The sequence below is a fragment of the Eleutherodactylus coqui genome, chromosome 2 (assembly GCF_035609145.1).
Source record: "Eleutherodactylus coqui strain aEleCoq1 chromosome 2, aEleCoq1.hap1, whole genome shotgun sequence".
NCBI classification, from domain to species: Eukaryota; Metazoa; Chordata; class Amphibia; order Anura; family Eleutherodactylidae; genus Eleutherodactylus; species Eleutherodactylus coqui.
The window spans coordinates 185,562,977-185,586,710 of record NC_089838.1 but is presented as its reverse complement, the minus strand read 5'-3'; the positions used below and the strand labels follow the sequence as shown (position 1 = coordinate 185,586,710).

Sequence of the window (23,734 nt, the reverse complement as noted above, 5' to 3'; positions counted from 1 at the left end):
CCCCGCTCACCCACAGCGCCCCCGAGTACTTTTCACCCGAGTAGTGAAGTACTCGAAAATCGCGGTGCTCGATTGCGAAATCGCCCTTACCGAGTACGTTCGCTCATCTCTATTTACTAGTCATTGCGAGTGTTTCATAATACATCATTTTACATTTCTAAAACACATTCATTCATCTTCATTAGTGGTAACATTTATAACGAGTTTTCTTTATATTGTAGAATGACCTTGCTATTTAATATTCTAGGCTGTACTCACAGTGGAGTATATCACTAATACCAATTTTCATTTAAGATTTATTTTCAGTCCTGTAAAGTGCTTCTGAGATCCTATAACACTTCGGCTGAATTAATTTGTGAGCTGTACTGATGGATTTATGTGTGCTTATTTAACCCCTTCCCAACACAGCGAGTTTTGGCCTTATTAACGGATTCTCATTTTTCATATCTGATATCTGTATTTATAGAAATAACTTTTTAATGCTTTTACTTAACCACGTGATTCCAAGACAGTTTTTTCTTGACACATTGTGCTTCATGTTAGTTTTAAATTTAAGTGTGTGTGTGTTTTTTTTGTTTGTTTGTTTTTTTTAATCTAAAATTAATAGAAAATTTTGGGGGAAAAAAGGTGTAAAAATTGCAAATTTTTAGTACAATCGCATTTTTGAAATGTTTTTTTTAAAGGATATTGGAGAACTTCTAATTATTATTTTATTACGTTTTTTTCTTATGTTTTCGTACATTTTTAACTCTGCAAACCTGAAATTGTGTGTGGAAAGAATCTCTAATAAAAGGGAGGCCCTGAAATCCACAAAGTGCTTCTTCATTTCTTTGGCCTACGTTTGAGTCATGTTATGCATTAGGGCCTCGTGGGATATTTCTAAAAAATGCAGACTTTGGGTAATAAATATTGAGTTTTGTTTCTCTGTTAACTCCTGCTGTGTTACAGAAAAAAAAAAACATTTTAAGTTAATGCTAGAAAAATGAAAGTTTAAAAGTCTTTAATTCCTTTAATTTTAAAGGGATGCAGTTTTTTAAATTGGGGGGTTTGTAATATACAGTCCCATCAAGGTAACTTCAAAACTGTATTCGTTCCCAAAAAATTAAGATTTAGTAGCAATTTTTCACACATTTGAAGAAAAATTTTAAAATCTAACATCCTGGAAAAGTATGTGTTTACAAATGATGCGAAGATAAAGTAAACAAATCATAAATGTTATTTATTCAGTATTTTGTATTATGATTGTCTGAAAAGCAGAAAAATTCAAATATTGACAAATGCTAATTTTTCCAAATTTTCTCTAAATGTAGAATTTTTATTAAAACTAAATACAAATCATAGTACAAACCTAATACAATGTTATAATATACAATAGTGCAACCCTCAATCACTTAACAATCAAGTTTTTATGTAGCAATATTCTTTGCGCTATAACTTCCTATGTTTCTGGTAATGTAGCTGCGAGGGCTTGGTTTTTTTTTTTTGTTGTGATGCTGCCTTTACAGGGACTAAAATCGTGCTACTTTTGTGCATTGCAAGACGCACAAATATGAACCCCATTCTTTTGAATGGGGTCATACACATTAGCGATGTTTTCTTGAATGGCACCGCAGTGCGATGCTATGTTGGAAATAAATCACAGCATGTTCTATCTTTCTGCGTGCTCTCACATTGCAGCCCCAGTGTTTTCAATGGGGCTGGTGGTAGCATCGCACTATGTGCTAGGTGCACCAATCCGATGCGAGATCTCCCACTGATAACATCCTTGCATCCTCCGGGATTTTACATGGATGGCAATCGCGACATGGGGGTGGGATTCACGGCCCATATCGTGCTCGCCCATGTGAAGTTAGCCTGAGGCCTCCTGTCAACGAGCGATTCTTCATTGCGTTATCCGCGGCCATAATCTCCACGTGGGTAACGCATGAAACACTTTCCACAGGATCACTGTGGAAAGCGCAGCCCATTTTACACCAGCGGAAATCCACCATGATTTTTGGCTTGCATATAAAAATCGGGGCATGCTGCGATTTTCCCCGATGAACCTATGATAATGATAGGTTCATCACGGAAAATCATGGTGACTTAGTGTTCTCCCACGGCGGAAATGCGCTTGGGTTAAAACAGAGCGCCCGTGGACAGGCTTCCTAAAAGACGTGTATCCAAACAGAGTAAAACATGAACCGGATATGCACAATACTATACATTGATTTACTACTTCTTAGCAGTATTATAAAGATGAATATAAGGTTTATATTTGCTTTTGATCAGATAGAAGAAGACCAGCAGCTACTTCACAGTGACCTCTCAATAAACATATTTGACATGCCGACATGTTGTGAACCTCAAATCCGCACTGTAGGCTAGTTTACACTACAGATGGATATCTTGAAATCTTATCCACTTGTCTTGCACTGTTATATGCTGCATGTTTTATACATGCAAATTCACAGCATGACAACATACCCTAAAAAACAAATATTTGGTCTTTCCAATTCTGGTTATTTATGAAGATGTGCATGTAGACATAGGCCTTAGTGGCATACAGATAGTCCCCGACTTGCGAACATTCGAGTTACGAATTTCGCAAGATGCGAACAATCTGTTCTGCACAGTATGATGTAATGCTATGGCATTGCATCATACTGTGCAGGGACCAGGCAGGCTTCTATCAAGCCTGATAGAAGCCTGTCCGGTCACATCGCGGTTGCTAGGCAGCCGGGGGCCTTCTGAAAGGCCCTAGGGCTGTCTATGCAGAGCGCCTATCAAGCCGGGCGCTTGATGGGCACTCTGCATAGGCAGCCCTGGGGCCTTTCAGGAGGTCCCCGGCTGCCCATCAACCGCACAGCGTCCCGCAATCTTATCGTGGGACGCTGTACGAGCCCCCTGAACGTCGGGTGCAGGCTGTTTCTTACAGCGGGCACCCGGCGGCAGCAGTTCCAACGAGCTGCGCTGCTCGTCAGAACTGTTAACACTTTAAATATCGCTGTCAGAGCGGTATTTAAAGTGCTAACAGTTTCGACGAGCGGCGCGGCTCGTCGGAACTGCTGCCGCTGGGTGCCCGCTGTAAGAACAGCCGGCACCCGACGTTGTATGGAGCGAGATCCACCCGCGATCCCGCTCCATACTACCATTTGTTCAACTTGCGAACAAATCGACTTGCGAACAGGTTCCTGGAACGGAACCTGTTCGCAAGTCGGGGACTATCTGTATGTGAATTCTAATTCTAAAGACTTTTTTAATTTTTAGGATGTATTATGAGTTTGCTTTTCTGCTTGGGTCACACTTATTACCACTTAAAGGGAACCTGTCAGCATCTTCTTGCAGCATAGCATTGTGACTGTCACGCTGATTACACTTACGTCTTCTGTATGCACCCCTGCAGTAGTCTGGGAGAAACTTGGATTTCATAAGCATATTCATGAGCTGCACCTAGCCATGCCCACCCCACCTTCCAGCCACTAATTGACAGCTGTCTGCCTATAGCTGTGAATTACAATAACTGTATACCATCAGTCATCTAAAATAATTGATTGTTTAATTTCATTGCATGAATGATCATTTTGGTTGAAATCAACCATTTTCATCAACATTCGCTTAATCGTGTATGGGCAGCTTAGGAATGAAAGGCTAGCATATTGCACAGCCCATGAATCCAATAGACTTAGAAGTAAAAGCAATACAACATAAAAGCAGAGCTAACTTATGTTTTCCAGATTCAGCTGCCCATCGTTCACTAAGATTTGACCCATTTGAACATTCCTTTTCTTTTTGCATAAGCACATCATAAGAGCCATATACTTACATTTTCTCTCTACTTGAGTGAGGGCTCATTTTGCAGGATGAATTTTACTTTTAATGGCTCTATTAATGAAAGCATACCTCTGTATAATGAAGTATGGCACTATTTTTGTTCTGTTGGATTTGTATGGAACCAACACAAAAAAAGCCTTCATAGGAAATTGGAGGCATACAGTAGAGCATCAATCTACCTCTATGAAAAAATTATTACAGTGGTGTATAAAATGGAGCAGTAATATTACTGTATGCATGAACCATAACTCTTAGCTTTGAAAGTTTGAAGTTAGATATCATTATAGCAAACGTTTAATGATCCACAGTAATGCAGTCCATATTTCTAGGGCAAAATATGGCTTATTGATTTTAACCCATTCGGAGAAGTAACGGACTCCTTACTCTTTACTTGGGAAGAATTGATGAATGGTCGAGTGTCAGGGGATGAGGAGACTACGGACCAGGTAGGAGCATGGAAAAATTAATTTTATTAATTACTTTAAAATGTCTTAGTAGAATGTAGTCTGTATAAAGATTGTATCATACAATAATTTAAAGTATTTTATAAACATGGATATAGCTTATCTACACTGTGTAATACGTGTAAAATGTACAAGAAAAAATAGCTCCCAGCAACTTCATCTAGGATGATGATTTATTTTGAAAAATACTAAAAATACTATGTTCTAAAAGTTCCTAGCTTTGTTGTGTTTTTTGTCTGACAAGGGATCCATTTGGCCCTCTGGGTCTGTTTTTCAAATCCTCAATTTGTCTCATAAGATAGGCAGGATATTTCTAATCCTCTCTATTTGCAAAGTGGCTTTTTTAAGCAATCATTTTTATTGAAATGTCAATGTTAACTTTCTCGTTAATCAGGTAAAGTGGCTTTTTTAGATATATTGAAGCAATAAAATGTAGTTCCTGAAGAACACATAATTTAAGGAAATATGAGTAAATGAAGAAAGAAGTCATGTTATAGTATTTTTTTTATGATGTCAAGCTTAATTTTTTCTGGGGTTTTAAATATTGATGGCACACCTAAGGATAGGCCATGAACATTCATTTGTGAAGGTTCCATTTGAGAGACCTCTACCAATTAGCTGAATACAGGGACCTTGGTGCCATATCCCCTTCATTGTTAACACTATTCATTTGAACAGACCCAGCCACAAACCTATCTACGGAGCTATGTCCGAGCAAACAAAGTAGGGGACGTGGAAGTTTGACAAAAGTACTACTGTCCTTCATTCTGCTGATTTGATGGGGGTCATGAAAGTCAGACTCTTACCGAACAAATGTTGATGGCCTAACCTAACGATAATGCAGAGAAAGTTCATGTTTGTGTTTGGTCACAGATTCCATAAAAAATGCTGGAAAAAATAGCACAGCATTCTGCACTATTTTTTCCAATGAAATGACAGCATTAGAATCAATGGGCATCCATCCGGCGTAATTGGTGAAGCCTGTATAATAGTCTAAAGCAAAGGTCCCCAACCATTAAATACTGTGAAAGCCACATTCAACTTTAAAAGGAATCTGTCACCATATTTTTGCTGCCCTCTCTGAGAGAGATAGTGACAGACTCGCTAATTACAGCAATATTTCTGCTTATAAATCTGTAGTAGTTTGGGAGAAAATTGCCTTTTATTAGTAGCAACCACACATAGAGGACTAGTCCTCTATATTCATGAGCAACATGTGCTTCCTGAGCCACTGGTTGGAGATCACTGGTCTACAGTAAATTTACAATTCTGAAAGCTTCTGAGCTCAAATCTCACAGGGCAGCTCCACTCTCATTTCAGTCCATACCCGGTACAGCGCTGTACATTGTATAGACGTTGTGCCTGGTATTGCAGCTCAGTCCCATTCGCTTAGATGGAACAGAGCTTTAGTCAGGCCATGTGACTACTGTACGTGGCATCACAGACTTGACAAGAGGCCGCAGCACTCAGCCTAGCACAACAACCTCTTCAATCAACTGATCGGCTGGGATCCTGAGCAGGGACTCCACTAATCAGCAATTAATGACCTATCCAAAGGAGTCCCCAAAAACCCTTTTAGTATCAATTCTATATAGAAAACCAGATTAAATATGAGGCAAGATTGTTCTTTTACCTTACTCAATGTGCTCAATAAAATACATGAACAGTACAACTGTTGTATGCTATTTGTTTAGGTTGTTTTTGTCTATAATTATGACTTTGATAACAATCAGACTATATTTTTAGTATTCAATGCAGAATACCAGGTCATTTTAAAGGGTTCACTTATGTTTTTTGCAATGGTACCCTTTTCTAAACAATAATCTTAAATAGCTTAGTGACCCCAAAAAAGTCCAATCTTTTTTGTCTATGGTACCTATACAGAGCTGATTCTATACTAAGGTTTTACTTCATTATTTTCGTCATCTCTACTTGCCAATTTTAAATGAAAGTTCCCATGTGGCAGGTTCTTGTGGAAATTATTGCAACTGTAAATCAGTTACGTACATTTTAAATGAGTTTTCGCATGCTCCATTCAAATGAACGGGACAGTGGCAGAGATTTCTGCAGAAATGTGACGGTTGTAAATATACCCAAAATGTGTAATTGTAGAGGGTAACACATGACTGCAGGATCAGACTATGTACAAAAGGTGACCGAAGGGAAGTGGAACTTGTGGAACTTCTACACAGAGACCTATTTTTAATCATAGGACAACCCCCTTAATGAAGGGGGTTTTCTTACTTTTTCTATTGATGACCTATTCTCAGTGCACTAGATGATAGGCAAGAGTCCATCACTAGAGATTCCCACTGATCAGTTGATTACCTGTGCCGCTGTCACTACGAACAGCACAGGAAGCAGAAAGCACTAATTATAGCACAGTGGTGCGAGCTGGTATTGCAGGCGCAACTCCCATTGTTTTGGGCCAATGAGTACTTTTCCAAATTTATGTTTTTGGAGATGTTAAATAAAAAAAATGTATCTATAAATTTATCTTTTATTATTTTTTTTTATCCAGGATTGCCCTACATTTCGCTACACAACTAGTGAAGTCACAGTCCAGCCTAGCCCTTACTTAAGCTATGGTTTACCAAAGGATTTTGTTGATCTTTCTACGGGAGAAGATGCACACAAGCTTATTGATTTTCTTAAATTGGTAATTCATTTTATCTGTTTTTGTAATATAGTATCCATTTTCCTCAATAGCATGTTTGTTTGTTTTTATTATATAGTCATTATTTATTATTAGTATTACTATGATATTACTTCAATCTGGTAAATGATAGTAGGCCGCCTGCAGACCAGCGGAAATTCCGCGGCGGGATTTCCCGCGTAATTTCCGCCCCTGGAAACTGCCATAGGATTGCGTTAACAAACATGAAAGAGCTGGGGCCGCGGGAGCAGGTGAGTGACACGCTGCTCTCTGCAGACGCTCGGGTCGGGTCCGGCTGCGAGAATTCTTGCAGCCGGACCCGACCCAGCCGTCTGCAGGCGACCGTACTGCTTTTTTGTAGATTCTCACAAATGCAGAAACTAAACACTGAGTAGGATTAACTAATTATGAAACTACCTGATTAAAAAACAGTGATAGTTGCATTTTTTATATTAAAGGGATTGTCCAGAGATTAAAAGTATTTTGCAAAGTATCATTTAAAATCATTAAAGAAGACCTACTCAGATCAACCATTTCCCATGCTGCTCCCATTTCAACAGTTCTGGTCTTCGGCCAATCTTTACTTCCTGCTCGTAGCAGTCATGACAATGGGACGTGACCTCTGCAGCTAGACACTGACTCAATTCAGCTGGTGATTATCTGCAGCGATCATATGTCCCTTTTTGGGGGCATTGTAGCTGCAGTAAGTAGATGGCTACAGTGGACTGGCCAACATTGGCACAGGAGCAGTGGGGGGATTGGGTGAGGGGAATATGCCCTTCTTTTATATTATTACTGAGCACTTTTCTAAATATTTTTTTTTCTAGCAATGCATTTGGAAAAGCCCTTTTTAAGCTCACCTTAAATGAAGAACAAAACTTTCTAATGCTCATACTTTCTTATGTATGACCTTTTGTGAGGCCTTTGCCTTGAAAACTGACCTCACTTTTCTGGTAATCAACAGGAAGTTTTCATTGTCCTGGAAATACATTAGCGCTGTAGTCCTGTCACTGTTTCTGCAGGCTTGCCAGCTCACATTACTTTTGCCAGTTCTCCCTTTCCCTTTTCCAGTGTTAGTACACTGCTTGAATCAGCGCTGAGGCTGCTGTAATCACATGACTTTATTACATACCTGCACCTCTTCATAGATTAGATGCATCTTGTGTCTGTGGGTAGTATTAAGAAGACATTTGGCATTTCCAATAAATAAATCTTCCCCACAATTTATTAAAAAAGCAAGCGAGCTCCTGGCAGGACTCGGATGCAGCTTCAAAATGTACAATCTTACCTAAAAAGATGATGATTATTCATATTGTATATACATCTAAAATCATGGTTCTGATAGAAATGGAAACTTGTTTCATTGGTGTTAACTGTTAATAAATACAATTTTTCTAACAGAGACGGAACCAACAAGAAGAGGACTCCGATGATTAGTTGAATCTTTAATCCGCAGTCAGATCGCCTTCTGTTGTCCTGTATGTGACTTTGTCACTCAAGGATACTAAAGATCTTTGGTTGTGCAGCAATCCCTGAAGATAAGCAACACTTTCAAGAGGAAACGTTTTTATATCAAATGTGTTTTGTCTTCAGTCTGATATTATCTTATGTAAAATAAAGATGTTGCTTTGGTTTTTTACCAGAATGAAGTGAGTGAGCTGCTGCAGTTTGAACCAATCGTTTTACTTCCAATGCAGTTTTTTTTCCTTAAATTGAGTTTCTGTAAATGCTTAAACTTTTGGCAGTTGAACTTTGTTCCTGTCATTTGTTTGTAAGCATTGGTCTGTAGTTCATGTCAGAAAAGTTACTGTATATTACTTTCTATATTTTCCAAACTTTTTTCTTAGCCATGGATAATAAACATATATATTGCTTTCCTTGCTACTTTTGAAAAACTATATTTATATTGTACAGTTGTTTATATATCAAGATGTTAAAATGTGGAAAACTAAAAGGTTCTCAAGCAGCTAGTCTCCATTCACCAGCTCAGGGAAAACCGAGAATTAGTGATGGAGCCTTCAGGGGAAAAAACTGGTGAAAATTGCCATAATGGACAGAAATTGTACTACTCCTCATGTACATACACATGGCTGCTTATTGCTAAAAGTCACCTGAAAAATTAGGTACGTTTTTGTTTTGTTGTTTTTTAAGCTATCTCACAAACAGAGCCTATTAAATAGTGGAAAGTTATCATCTTATTTAAATATGTGACTAAATGTATACAATAGCACTAAAACGGGAAAAACACAAGGTGTTTCTTGAAAGATTATTCTGTGTAAATAATTAATCCCTTACATGTTTAGAAATGAAAAAGGTACAAAAATAATAGTGATTGGGGGATTCATTAGTGTTTTTACCGTGAATGCTAAAGATGGAACTAACTCGGAGATCCTGTGAATAGACTGTGACTCATGTGGGTTACTCAGAATAACTAAATAAAGCTCTCTCTGCTGAGGCTACAGCTATCCAACCAGAATGAAGACTAACTCTTTCACTGCTCCTCTCAATACCTAAACAATACTGGAAAGTAATGCGACATTGTTGGGGATAGTGAAATATAAGAAGCAATAAAGGTACTAAATATTATACAGCCACAGAGTGCAGAGGGGAGCAGAAATAAGGACAGTTGACCATCTGTACATCTGAGCTGGGCTCTGTGTAAATGGGGAGCCTGGTCTGGCATTTCTATAAATTGAGAGTCTGCTCTGGGGTTCTGTGTTAAGCTGTGACTGCTTTTCTCAGGGGTTCTTGTTTGGAGTCTCTATTCAGGGATGGGGGGTGTATCTTTGGGGAGTGTAGATTTCTAGATGAATTTAAGAGTTTTGGTGTGTAGTCTGTATTAGTTTAAGGGGTCTGTATTCACCATAGGGTATGATGGGTCATATGCAATACTGTATTTATGATTGGGGGGGGGGATCCTATAACAATGGAAAGAACATAAAATTTAGCACTGCATGCAGAATCTTCCCGAAGTTTCTTCTCAGAAGTTGGAAAGAATGATGAGTGGTACCCAGTTTGTTGCCACTTCTGTTGATATGTAGCACTAAGTGGAAAGAAGGAGTTTTAGTCGCATAAGAAGTCCCTGACAACCCTGAATGGATGTAATGAAACAAGTGTTTAGTTTAGCAGCAGCAGCCTGAGTGAGAGGGACCGACCAAAATGGAATTGCAGTTTAGAAAGTGAGCAGTGCTGTCTATTCACATTAAACACCAAGATGCAAGCAAACAATATGAAATGTTTCCAGTCTCTCCAAAGTTATTAAATTAACCCCTTAGTGACCAGCTGTATGTGTCTTTACGGTGGTCACTAAGGGGCATTAGATTAAGCCACCATAAAAATTTGGCGGCCTAGTCTAAGGCCAGCATGAGAGTTCAGCTGTAGTGATCAGCGATTATTAAAATATTTTGCTCAGGAGTAATTGGTATGATTTTCCATTAACCCCCGTGCGATATTCAGATTTCCCTGCATAAATCCACTGTCAGGCAAGGTCCGACACATGTTTCTAACACTACACAGAAAAGAACTGCGATGTCTGAGTTCTCTTCTGTATACGTATATATTACAGTATGCAGCGGAGAGGTCCAACATCGCAACTCTCCTTTGCATACTGCAATATACATATACAGAAGAGGCTACTGCATGAACAGGGAAGGAAATCGAGGAAGAGGGAGCATAATGAGGCTATTTCCCCTATAGCCCAGGTGGGTTCTCTAAGGCAATGGGTAGTGGGAATTCATATAGCTGCTCATACATGTTGTGTTGAAGTTATTTACATTATTGCCTCATTTCAAATGCTTACTTCAGATCTTACAGATGACCACTGTTTGAAAAAATGTCCAGGCTGCACAAGTCCTGTGGGGACACCTACCTGTTGGCCTGATGTCGTTGCTGCTGCAGTTAGTAGTAGCTGGTGGTGGTTGTACAGCCCTTCTGTTCTTGTGTGCAACCCTACTCCCTGTCTTGGGAGGATGCTGCTCCTCAATGTCCACCTCTTCCTCCTCTCTCTCTGAGCTGCTATGATGATGCTTCATGCCTTCACAACAGGTTGGGTCAACTATCTCGTCATCTTCCACCTCTTCTTCCTCTTTGCCATCCTTCTCCTCTTGAGCGTGCTATATGCTACAGTGAGCAGCAGGAGCAAAGCAAGAAGCAGAAAAGGCAGCTGAGAGAGTACAACTTTCATAATAAGGTTAATTATCCTTCCGGTTCCATCAGGGGCCGGTCTTCCATACATAAAGCCAAACCTGATCACTATGAATAATGTTGAAGAAAACTATTAGAAGTATTTGGGCTAAAAGTTTTGAGTATAGTTTTATGTCACAGTTAAGTAGAGAAATTGGCCTTAAATTAGCTGGTGTATTAGGAGCTTTACCTGATTTGAGTATCGTGACAATAGTAGCCTAGAGCATCTCATCTGGCAAACAGCCACATGATATTGCTTTGTTAAATGTCATAGTTAAGTGAGGGAAAAGGATAGGAGGGAAAAGTTTTTATAGTACTTATTGACAAAACCGTCTGGGCCTAGAGGTTTATGAGATTTAAGTGAATTAATTATTGAATAACTTCAGACAGAACAGGAGTATTGAGAGAGTTAATTTGTGGCTGAGATAGAGAAGGGAGATTAATTCCCTGAAGAAAATCCCTGATCATTGAAAGAGAGGGTTGAGGAGTCGACAAATCACCTTTCAAGGTATAAATGTTAGAACAGAAGAAGATAAATTCATCTGCTATTTTTTTAGGATGAATAATTTTGGTGCCTGAATTATCAAATTTTATTATGTTGGGGATTTTTGCTTTAGGTTGGCGTTTAAGTAAATTGGCCATTAAGCTTGTAGGTTTGTTAAACAAGGCGTAAAATGACATGCGAGATAGTTTGACTTTTATCGTAATCATCTAGAAGTATAAGCTGTAGCTTATGTCTTAATTTAAATAGTTTCTTATGAAGAGAATCTGAAGGAGAAGATTGGAGTATTAGCTCTGATAGTGATTTGAGTGAAGAGGTCGTTAACACTTGAGAGCTTTTCTTTTTTATGTTGTGAGCTTAGTTTAATGAGAACCCCTCGAATTAATGCCTTATGTGCGTTCCAGATTGAGAATGTATCAGTTTCAGGGATCGCATTAACTAAGAAATACTCTCTTGGAAAGTTTGAAATAAAGTCTTTTATAATGAGGTATTTTCATGAGAAATAGGTTGTTTCTTCAAGGCTTGGTGTGGGTTATTGGAGAAAACAGTGAGAGGGTTGATACTATAGGGGAGTGATCAGACCACGTGGCAGTACCTATCTGAGTATATTGGACAGAACCCATCCATCCACTAAAATAAATCAATGCAAGAAAAGGATCTATGACGTGGAGAGTAGTAGGTATATTCCCTGGAGGAGGAATTTAAACAATGAAACCTATCATAAGGTGTTTCTTTATGCAGCCATGGCATGAGAGTGGGATGTGTTCTATTAGAATGACCTGTTTGTCTGGGATAATATTAAAATCAATGCAAATGATAAACTTGCCATTTTTGAAGCTTTTTAATTTTCTTGATAGTTTTATTTAAGAATCTAATCTGAGATAACTTTGGAAAATAAAAGGAGTGTTTTTTTTATCTGAACATGCCATGGAAATATTAGGGAATATCTTATGAGAAAATTTAGGATAGCAAAGTGGGTTTCTTGTAAGCATAAAATATCAGCCCTATGTTTTATGTTTTAAAGCATCTTTCCAAACCAAAGATCTGTTGAAGGGAGAATTAAGCCCTTTCGTATTTAAAGAAAGAATTTTAAATGACCTCAAAAAAGGGGAAAAGTGATTTATGTAAGTCCTAGCAGGAGATAACGCCTACATAGTGTGGGGGGGAAATGTTCAGATGACAAGGGAGAAGCCCTTCAATAACATGGATGCATGTAGGCTGTTACCTCAATGGAGAAAGTCTTATAAGTCCACTTTGGCCAATCTTTTCGCAGAGGAGCTTTGTAAAGATTAGGCATTTGTAAGTCCTAGGAATCCAGCAGTTTGGAATCGTCTTTCAATTTAGAAATTATATGGGAGAGACTATCTTTCTGAATTATTAGCTTGATGGGGAAATTCCATTTGTATGGGATTTTAGTTTGGCATAGAGAAGAGGTGACACTGGAGGAGGCCTTTCTGGCTTTAATTGTTGCTGGAGACAGATCCATGAAAAGCTAAATATCTGTAGGGGCTTGGAAGAGAGTTAGTTTTGAAAGCTGCAAACACCAAGGCTTCCTTAACACGAAAAAAAATGTATTCTGAGATTGACATCACGAGGAATATTTTCAGACAGGAATTTCGGTCTAGGGAGTCTATGAGCTCTATCAATAACAGGCTTATGAGGAGAGTTAGAGGAAAGCAAAGTTTTCATCAATAGGAGCAAGTAATCTTTCAGTTCAGATGTAGAAATCTTTTCTGGTATGCCTCAGAATTTTACATTATTCCTCCTACTGCTATCTTCAAGGTCAGGCATTTTGCTTTTGATAAAATCGACATTCTGAACCAGTGAGTAGTGGTGTCAATCAAGTCATTGTGGGATTTAGTCAGTTTGCCCACTTTATTTTCTGTATGGCTAGGTCTGTCTCCTAGATCATTTATAGAAGCATAAAAAGGTGGATGACATTCGCAAATTATCATTTTGAATAGAGTCATTCAGTACCATCACAATTTCTTTAATAAATATTTCAGTAGCAAGTTGATTAGAGTAATAAACTTATAGAGGATCCTCAGAATCTGCTAGCAGGGGCTGCTAAAAAGCTGGAAGTCTCTAGTCGGGGATGCTGCTTCTCTTGGCTTGCTGTAGGGGAGACAGCGTGTCCCTCGGGAAACATGTGCTTGTGTGCCCTCTTATCCTGGCGCAATGTGCTCTGCACAGAAAAGGAGCCTCGGTCACTCATCTCTGCCCCTGTTGCAAGCGGAGATCTCTCCAGTCCAGAGAGCCACTGAGAGAGGAGGAGGAAGAGACCTCAGACTCGTGCTGCGTGCATGGAGAAAAACTCAGGTGCTTTGGCTGTGCCCCTATGCCCTCCAGCGGATCATGTCTGCACTCTCCAGGAGGAAGAAGAATCTTTCTGGTAGATTATTCTGTGGGGAAGTAGCTGAGGGAGGATGAGACCAAGTAGATCTCACGAACAAGTGGCCCCCTTGGCACTTGGTTTGGCCACGCCCACTATTTGTAGTATTTAACGGCATAATTTAGTGTACCATATTATCTATTAAGAAACATTAACAAAAATTATGTTGAGTTGGATTGGAAAAAAATTGCAATTTCCCCTTTTTTAGGCTTTTTCTCTGTGCAATAAAAATTATGCTAAATGTATTCTATTGATCATTAGAATTGTGACCATACCAAATTTATGGAGTTTTTATTTTATTTTGCTACTTTTCAAAACTAAAATTCCTTTAGTAAAAAAAAGAAGATTTGAGTAGTTCTATTCTGAAGCTCATCACATTTTTTTTATTTCTCTATCAACAGAGAAGTGTGAAGGCTAGTTTTTTGTGAGCCATGCTTTAGTTTTTATTGATACCATTTTAAGGTATGTAACACTATGATCAAATTTTATTTTTAGGTGACTAAAAAATAGCAATTCTAGCATTGTGTGCTTTTTTTTCTGACTTGTTCACTGTGCAGGATAAAATACGTGATGTTATAATAGTCTGGACTTTGACAATCTTGGTGATACCAATTGTCTTTTTTTGTTTATAGTTTTTACATGGTCATTGGGAAACTGTTTTTATGAGCTTTTTAAAGTGTTTTTAAAATATTTTTTTAATCTGTTAAACTTCTTTTAACATTCTTCATTTTGCCTCTGTATTTTAACCTATTAAGCCTTGTCTTTAGTAGAGATTAATAGGAGTACTAAGATAGCAGGCCTGGGTGCCTTTACTAGACCTGCAAAGCCCCGTGATCATGATGTGGATAGCAATCAGGTATCAGAAGAGTTCCCTTAAGCTTGGTTTAGACACAACGATTATGGCTCAAAAAATCTTTTGAGTGATTTTTGAGCAATAATTGTTGTGTGCTTTTTTTTACAGCGCAAGGTGATTGCTCAAACGTTGAGCGATCACCTTGCGCTCCGAGCGGGGGATGCATTCAGCTGTTCTCCCCTCGGAGCACCCAGCTGTTATACAGCTGAGTGCTCTGAGCAGGGGATGCAGAAGACAAGCAGGGCTGCTTGTCTTTTTCATCCAGCTGTTCTCTGCTTGGAGCGCCCGGCAGTTATACAGCCGAATGCTCTGAACGGGGGATGAACAGCTGGACCGCTGTGTTCCTCATACCCCGCCTTCAGGGAGCGGGATACAGCTGAAACAATAGTATCAGCTGTTAGCTGTTTCCTGCTGTGAATTCCTGATAACTGATTGCTGATCTTTCAGCAACGCTGAAAGATCAGCGACGGCTTAATGAAAACTGCACGATGTCAGTGCAGTTACACACAACGATTATCGCTCTAAAGATGGCTTTGAGCGATTTTTGAGCGAAAATCGTTGTCTAAAAGGGCCTTCAGCCTTAGATTCTGCAGTTTCTTTTCAATATGTTAAATTTCGGGAGAGAGGGGATGAAAAAAATATAAGCTCTACCCCGAAAATAAGCCCTAGCTACACTACATGAAAAAAAAAAAAAGCAATGCTTACCCTTCGGGGGCCGTCTGGGTCCCTCCCACTGGTCTCTGCAGTTCAGTCAGGCTTCCTTGCAGTTTTCAGTGCCAACAGAAGATTGCTTGCTGGTAACGGGGTTTGTAAACTCCACCTCCAGCAAGCAATTGCTCTGATTGGCTGAGCCGGACAGCGCCTGTTTCGTGAGTATGATGAGACATCCCCCGAAAATAAGACCTTATGCCTCTTTTGGGGCAAAAATTAATATAAGACATGGTCTTATTTTTGGGGAAACACAGTAGAATATACAGTATGTGTGAAAGTTTGGGCCCAAAATTTAAACCATAAAAAATGTACATTCATTTAGTTATCAGGAAGAAAGAATATGTTATATCCCAGTCAGATGAAATATAAGAGTTTTCTTTTATTTTACACTAATATACTGAATATTCTTGTAAGTGAATTATAGTTAAAATCAATTAGAGGACTTGCTTGTGAAATTTTCCTGCCACAAAACTCAGAATAATAGGAAATAACGGCTCCTATACTTTATAATGGCTTTCTGTAGTGATTTATCATCAGTTTCTGGTGTAAATTGTACTAAATGCGATGAGGCGTGGGTGGCCAGCCCCTTGTCACGAAGCCCTACCCAATTTAAAAAATTTTTTGGCAAGGCTGGCATAAAACCTCAAAGTCAAAACTTTTCCTACAAAACCTTGATTGCTCCAAAATGGCGACTTTTTGATATCAGAATTCTGGCGCAAGCAGATTAATAAATAACCTCCAATGATCTTTATTACATTTTTCAAGATCTCAGCATGCACAGAGAGTTACTACTCTCCACCCTTGTTAGCTTCCAAAAACGGGGAAGGGTCAGCGGCTGCGTGATGAACAGTAAAATACGAAATATACGTATTTTACTTATTTTTTTTAGTACAAACAGCCCAAGCCAGCATGCTATTGGATTTTTAAATTATAACTTTGCAGAGGTTGAATCTTCTGAGGCAGGACCGCATCCGCGGCATGGCTATATCAAACAGTCCCTCCCTGTCATTTATGGCAACAGCCAGTCAACTTCACACAGTTCCAAGAGGAAGGCAAAGGGGAGGGGATCAAGATGGGAACTTGCCACTCACTGGAAGGTGGTCCTTGTGTAAGTGGCATGTTCCTGCCATGGTTATGTCTCTCTATCTGTGTGCCTGAACTTCCTCTCTCCCCACCCCCCACCCCCTCCTCCTCCTCTTTGCTAGTTGAAGACTAGTAGTTATCAAGGTGTAACTGCAAAGTACACTTACATGCTGTTGCAGCAGTGGAAGGACGTTCCTGCTTCAGTGAACTGTGACAACAGTAAGCAGGCTGTCAGAGTCTGTATGTTTAAATATGGATACCGTGCTCCTTAGGACATACACACCCCGGTCAGTGATTATTTTCTTCCACTCTGTTTATTGTACAACGCGTTTCGTCTTTACAAGACTTCCTCAAGTACACACTAATCACACGTATAACACATCTATATATACATACAATATGTAAAATAACCGATTATTACCTTTGCTGATTCGCTAGTCTCGTGGTTCCCGTCCTCCCCCGGCGTCCAGCGGCGTCTCGCCCTGCACTGAGCGTCCCTGGTGACGCGGAAGCACGTGACTCTGACGTCGCTGTGTTGGGCGCCACCCCTTGTGTGGGGAGAAGTACAGACGGGCCAAACCACGGCATCTGTTTGGGGAAAGTTCCCATGGTTACGCATATGTAAACGGTGTTTCTAGCCCACACCATATACTGTTGTTATATGCTATTGCTATGCATGTTTTTACTCCCCCGTTTTTGTTATATTCAGAATCTATTTGAATTGATATACTTATACATATGTAATATCTATAAAATTTGCATAAAAATCTAAATATTTAAAATTATTAAATCTTATCTTAAATAAATTTTATATTCCCTATTAATCTATATATATAAAGCTGAAAGCACTGACTCACTGACTCACTGACTGACTCGCCAATCGTTCTCCAACTTCCCGATATCGTAGAAACATGAATTTTTGGACACGCATAGATTATCTCCAACATAGGAAAAGTAATTGGGTCCCAACTCGATTATTCAATTCTAGCGCAAAAGAATTGGCGTCGAAATTTTACGTACATAATCTAAATCTGTCACTTCCCAATGCCTTAGAAACTTAAAATTTGGCACGAGCATTCATTATGACATAAATCGGAAAAGCTAATGGGTCCCAACTCGATTATTCAATTCTATGCGCAAAAGAATTAGCGTCCAAATTTTACGTGCGGAATGTAATTTTCTCACTTTCCGGTGTCATAGAAACGTGAAATTTGGCACGAGCATTGATTATGTCATAAATAGGAAAAGCTAATGGGTCCCAACTCCATTATTCAATTCTATGCGCAAAAGAATTAGCGTCCAAATTTTACGTGCGGAATGTAATTTCTTCACTTTCCGTTGTCATAGTAACGTGAAATTTGGCACGAGCATTGATTATGTCATAAATAGGAAAATATAATGGGTCCCAACTCGATTATTCAATTCTTTCGCAAAAGAATTGGCGTCGAACTTTTACGTGCGGAATGTAATTTTTTCACTTTCCGCTGTCCTAGAAACTGGAAATTTGGCACGAGCATTGATTATGTCATAAATAGGAAAAGCTAATGGGTCCCAACTCAATTCAATTCTAAGCGCAAAAGAATTAGCGTCCAAATTTTATGTACGTAATCTAATTCTCTCACTTCCTGATGTCATTTTATATAAAGAAAGCATCGCATGGTTACCTCCACGTGGTGTTTTCTGGGTAACGCAGAGAACTATGCAAAATGGTGAACATATCTTTTTCCTCAGTATCTCTAAAGTAACCACGATTTTATAAGATTTTCCATGTGAACACCAGATAAACACCAGTACCAAATTAACTCGGGCGAAGCCGGGTATATCAGCTAGTCTATATATATATAAAGACGAAAGCCCTGACTGACTGACTGACTGACTCACTCACTCACTCACTCACTCACTCACTCACTGACTCACTGACTCGCCAAAAGTTCTCCAACTTCCCGATGTCGTAGAAACATGAAATTTGGCACAAGCATAGATTATCTCCAAAATAGGAAAAGTAATTGGGTCCCAACTCGATTATTCAATTCTAGCGCAAAAGAATTGGCGTTGAAATTTTACGTACATAATCTAAATCTGTCACTTCCCAATGTCATAGAAACTTAAAACTTGGCACGAGCATTGAATATGTCATAAATAGGAAAAGTTAATGGGTCCCAACTTGATTATTCAATAATATGCGCAAAAGAATTAGCGTGCAAATTTTACGTACGGAATCTAATTCTCTCACTTCCCGGTGTCATAGAAACTCGAAATTTGGCACGAGCATTAATTATGTCAGAAATATGAAAAGCTAATGGGTCCCAACTTGATTATTCAATTCTATGCACAAAAGAATTAGCGTCCAAATTTTACGTACGGAATCTAATTTTCTCACTTTCCGGTGTCATAGAAAAGTGAAATTTGGCACGAGCATTGATTATGTCATAAATAGGAAAAGTTCATTGGTCCCAACTCGATTATTCAATTCTAGCGCAAAAGAATTAGCGTCCAAATTTTACGTGCGGAATGTAATTTCTTCACTTTCCGGTGTCATAGAAACGGGAAATTTGGCACGAGCATTGATTATGTCAAAAATAGGAAAAGCTAATGGGTCCCAACTCGATTATTCAATTCTAGCGCAAAAGAATTAGCGTCCAAATTTTACGTGCGGAATGTAATTTCTTCACTTTCCGGTGTCATAGAAACGGGAAATTTGGCACGGGCATTGATTATGTCAAAAATAGGAAAAGCTAATGGGTCCCAACTCGATTATTTAATTCTAGCGCAAAAGAATTGGCGTCGAAATTTTACGTGCGGAATGTAATTTTTTCACTTTCGGTGTCATAGAAACGTGAAATTTGGCACGAGCATTGATTATGTCCTAAATAGGAAAAGTTCATAGGTCCCAACTCGATTATTTAATTCTAGCGCAAAAGAATTAGCGTCCAAATTTTACGTGCGGAATGTAATTTCTTCACTTTCCGGTGTCATAGAAACTCGAAATTTGCCACGAGCATTGATTATGTCATAAATAGGAAAAGCTAATGGGTCCCAACTCGAATATTCAATTCTATGCGCAAAAGAATTAGCGTCCAAATTTTACGTACATAATCTAAATGTCTCACTTCCCAATGTCATAGAAACATGAAATTTGGCACAAGCATTGATTGTGTCCTAAGTATGAAAAGTTAATGGGTCCCAACTCGATTATTCAATTCTAAGCGCAAAAGAATTAGTGTCCTTATTTTATGTACGTAATCTAATTCTCTCACTTCCTGATGTCATTTTATATAAAGGAAACGTCGCATGGTTGCCTCCACGTGGGGTTTCCTGGGTAACGCAGAGAACTATGCAAAATGGTGAACATATGTTTTTCCTCAGTTTCTCTAAAGTAACCACGACTTCATAAGATTTTCCGTGTGAACACCAGATAAACACCAGTACCAAATTAACTCGGGCAAAGCTGGGTATATCAGCTAGTACATATATAAATAAGAAAATTAATTACATCCAATATAAATACAGATACTAAAACCAAAAATATATATATATTATATAAAAATATATATAAAAAACTTCATAATTTTTCTAAAATTTCATTGAGTCCTTTAGGGATCAGCGTATTGATCCTAAAAATCCAGAACATCTCCTTTTCTCTAAGTTTTTGTGTGGAGATGTTCTGGATATATTCAATCGGAGTTACACGTAAGCCTGATGAGTCCTTGGCATGAATTGTGGAGAAATGTCGGGATATACTGTGTTTCATGTAACCCTTGTGTATATTACTGCAGTGCTGATTTAGTCGTTCCCTTAATGTGTTCACCGTTCTGCCCACATATCTAAGTCCACAAGGACATTCCAGCATGTATACAACACCTTTGACGTTACAAGACATTCTTTGTTTAATCACAATATTCTCCCCGTTTGTTAGTTCTATATTTTTGGCCCCATGATTAATGTTTGAACAGCATTTACACCTTTTTTCCCAGCACTTATAAATACCCCCCTCCCCCTCCCCCCCCTGATGGATACTAGATTCAATTGCTCTATTTTTCTTCCTCTCTCTTTTGGGACACGATGGTGCAATAAGATTTTTCAAAGTTTTGTTTCTCCTAAATATGCAGGGGGTGCCTTGGAAAGACTATTTTCCAAGAAAGGATCTTCCGTTAAAATGGCCCAATTTTTCTTCAAGATACGGTTAATAGTGCTTGACTGTGTACTGAATTTCGTTACAAATGACGTACGAAATTTTTCCGCATTTGTTATAACTTGATCTGTTTTTCTTTGATGACTTCCTTTTTGGTTCAGTACTTTCTCATAGGCTGCATTAACTAAATCTTTGGGGTATCCCTTTGCTAAAAAGCGCTTTTCTAAAATTTTAGCCTGTAACTTGAAGTCACTTACTTTAGTACAGTTTCACAGTTTCAGAGTCACAGACTGCCGACGTCGCGCAGCCGCATAGCCTAAAGGGATGACTGGCCAAAGTGTAAAACATTATTAGCTCTTTTCTTCTAGAAGAAGTAGAATTTTTTTCCCTCTCATTTTAGTCAGACCTGAAAAGAACGGAAAAAGGACCAATCATATTGGCACTGCACTATATGGATGAATCTACCATAGCAGCTGGTTAATGGCATGGCTTGGTATAGCATGTTGAGGAGGGTCATCGTGTCCCCACTGTGATGCCAGTCCTCCATTTGTAATGGTTTTTGGATGACAATGAAATAAAGGCAAAGTGATAAGTATGGTAAATACCAGAGATTGTAATTACCACTATGTTTACAAAAACCATCTGGACAGGTGGTTTACCGGCTGCGGGGCATTTGTACTTGTCAAGAAAACAATGTTCCGGTATATTCATATAGACACTTTTTCAGTACCATTTTAGGACTGAAAAAATCAGTCCGAAAATCACACAGAAAAAGAACATATTGATCTGCATGGGGGTGTTCACATGAGCATTTTTTAAAATGGCCGAACAGCACAAATATTTAGAAAATGCAGCATGCCCTTTTTTTTTATTTTGTGAGATTTTTTTTTGTTTAAATTGCCCACTCAAGTCGATATGTACGTTTAAAAAAACTGTTTGAACTCGCATGATGAACACAAAAAAATAAAGAAAACCAGAAAGTGTAGAGCCTGTACATTGCTGCAGATTATTTTTACGCATGTGAAAAACTAATGCAAAATAGAAGGAAGTCACGTGTGGAAAAAAAAAAAGCTAAATATTATTTATAATCAGAAGAGAGGCTGCACACGTGCTAACCTCCTGAGACAGCAGAACTGCAGAGAAGCAAGTCTTGAGTATGTGTGACCACCTTGGACCGGGCATCAGGTGGCGCTATTCTAACATTGAGGAATATCGTGGGATATAAATAAAAATAAAGTGTGAATACAAAAAATATTCATTACTATGTGCTGTATTTAACTATAAATATTATTTTAGTGAGACAACCCCTTTAGAGAACTCGGGTGTGTAAGATCTATTACACTGCTCTTATTAAATTCTGCCTTGCACAAATGGTAAGTGCAAAACCAAAATGGAGGCAGAAACACCCACAAAATTTACTATGCATGCTACATGTAGCAAGAAGATGTTCAGCATCAGTCATAAAGCAGAAAATTCCATGTGTTGGTAAATACCACCATAGAGATATTTCTGGTTAACATGGTAACCCTCTATTTTTGCTGTACATCATTCAAAAAAGCCCATAAGGCCTTATGTCCACGGGCGGGTCGGATTCTGCAAGCAGGAGACTACAGCGGATTCTTACCCTGCCCACGGCCGGCGACGCAGTGTACCTGTCCGTGTCTTCTTTTTTCTGTACTGCGGATGTTTGCGGAACTGCTGTCCGGTGCACATGCGCAGCACAGTTTTCTTTTTTTTTTTTTTTTTAAACTCCTTTCCTGCAGAATCTGCAGCCCTTCCGCAATGCAATTGCGGACGGGCCATGGAACGGACAGCTTCCATTGACTTCAACGCATGGAATACGCACTAAAATGGAGCATGCTTAGATTTTTCTGTGTGCGAAATCCAGAAAATAAATCCACATGTGTAAATTGAAGTGCGGATGTTCATGCTTTCCTATAGGCGGCTTGAACTGTGAATCTTCTACACAGGTGCCCCACGCATCGAATCCACCCATGGACATTGAGCCTAAGGCTTCCTTCGCACACAAGTTTTTTTGGCCTTTCTTTGAGGCTAGTAAAAATATCCTAAAGCTCACCCCCTTCCATTCTGTATACTAGAGATTAACACCTCATCCCATCACCTAATTGCAGAACCTAGCTGTCTGTCAGATTTTTGCAGGAAAACAAGTTCTCCTGCTTGCAGTTCATACGCGTCATGGACTACCTGGAAATGTCATGGAATTTTCTGAATTGTCATGGATTTTTGTTTTTTGTCATGGAATCTTTTCTGAGGCTTGCTAAGAGTCAAATTAGTGTGGGATTTTTGCAGCCGCATCATCAACTAAGATCTTTCTGAAGCTCTCAGTTGATGTTTTTGAAAGTTCATTTTGTAAAAAGAAATATATTTATATAAGAATAATCTCTGAGATTCTTGTGTGTTTTAGTTATGTTTGTCCAAAACAATTTCTTTATTCCATTACAATCCAGTATTGTGTTTAACACTATAGGCCAAAGGAAAAGAGAAACTGCTTTGGATGAACATAACTAAAAACACACAAGAATCTCAATACTCACAGTTTTAAAAATACAAAAAATATTTCAGATTTTAAAGTGCATTGAAGTTTTGTTTATAACTTATTTATAAGAAACAGACCTAAACAAAGGGGAGGAGGTATTGTGTTGTATGTCAGGAAAACATTCATCTCCACAGAGATTCAAGCTTCAGAGCATGGAGTTCTGTAGAAACTGTTTGGGTAAGAATACATGGAGAGAACAACAGAAAGTACACTATTGTAGGTATTTACTATGGGCCACCTGGACAAGCAGAAGATATGAATGAACTCTTTCTACATCAGATGGCCAAGCTCTCAAAAAAAACATGACATAGTGATCATGGGAGATTTTAACTATCCAGACATTTGTTGGGAATCTCTCTCAGGTAAAAGTAATGGATCCAACAAATTCT

General features: G+C 38.8%; 1 protein-coding gene and 1 long non-coding RNA gene across 2 annotated transcripts in view; one reads left to right on the top strand and one right to left on the bottom strand.

Annotated features, from left to right (window-relative positions):
• The window catches only part of CDC123 (cell division cycle 123), an 81,428-nt gene extending 72,850 nt beyond the window's left edge, over window positions 1-8,578 (top strand). The window contains exons 11-13 of the mRNA XM_066592061.1: window positions 4,143-4,259; window positions 6,799-6,936; window positions 8,335-8,578. Coding sequence (XP_066448158.1) covers window positions 4,143-4,259; window positions 6,799-6,936; window positions 8,335-8,370 — 291 coding nt within the window. The 3' untranslated portion in view covers window positions 8,371-8,578. The remainder of the gene's footprint in view (window positions 1-4,142; window positions 4,260-6,798; window positions 6,937-8,334) is intronic.
• LOC136612021 (uncharacterized) overlaps window positions 1-23,734 on the bottom strand; it is a 516,282-nt gene that overhangs the window by 92,567 nt on the left and 399,981 nt on the right. The gene's annotated exons all lie outside the window — the stretch shown is intronic.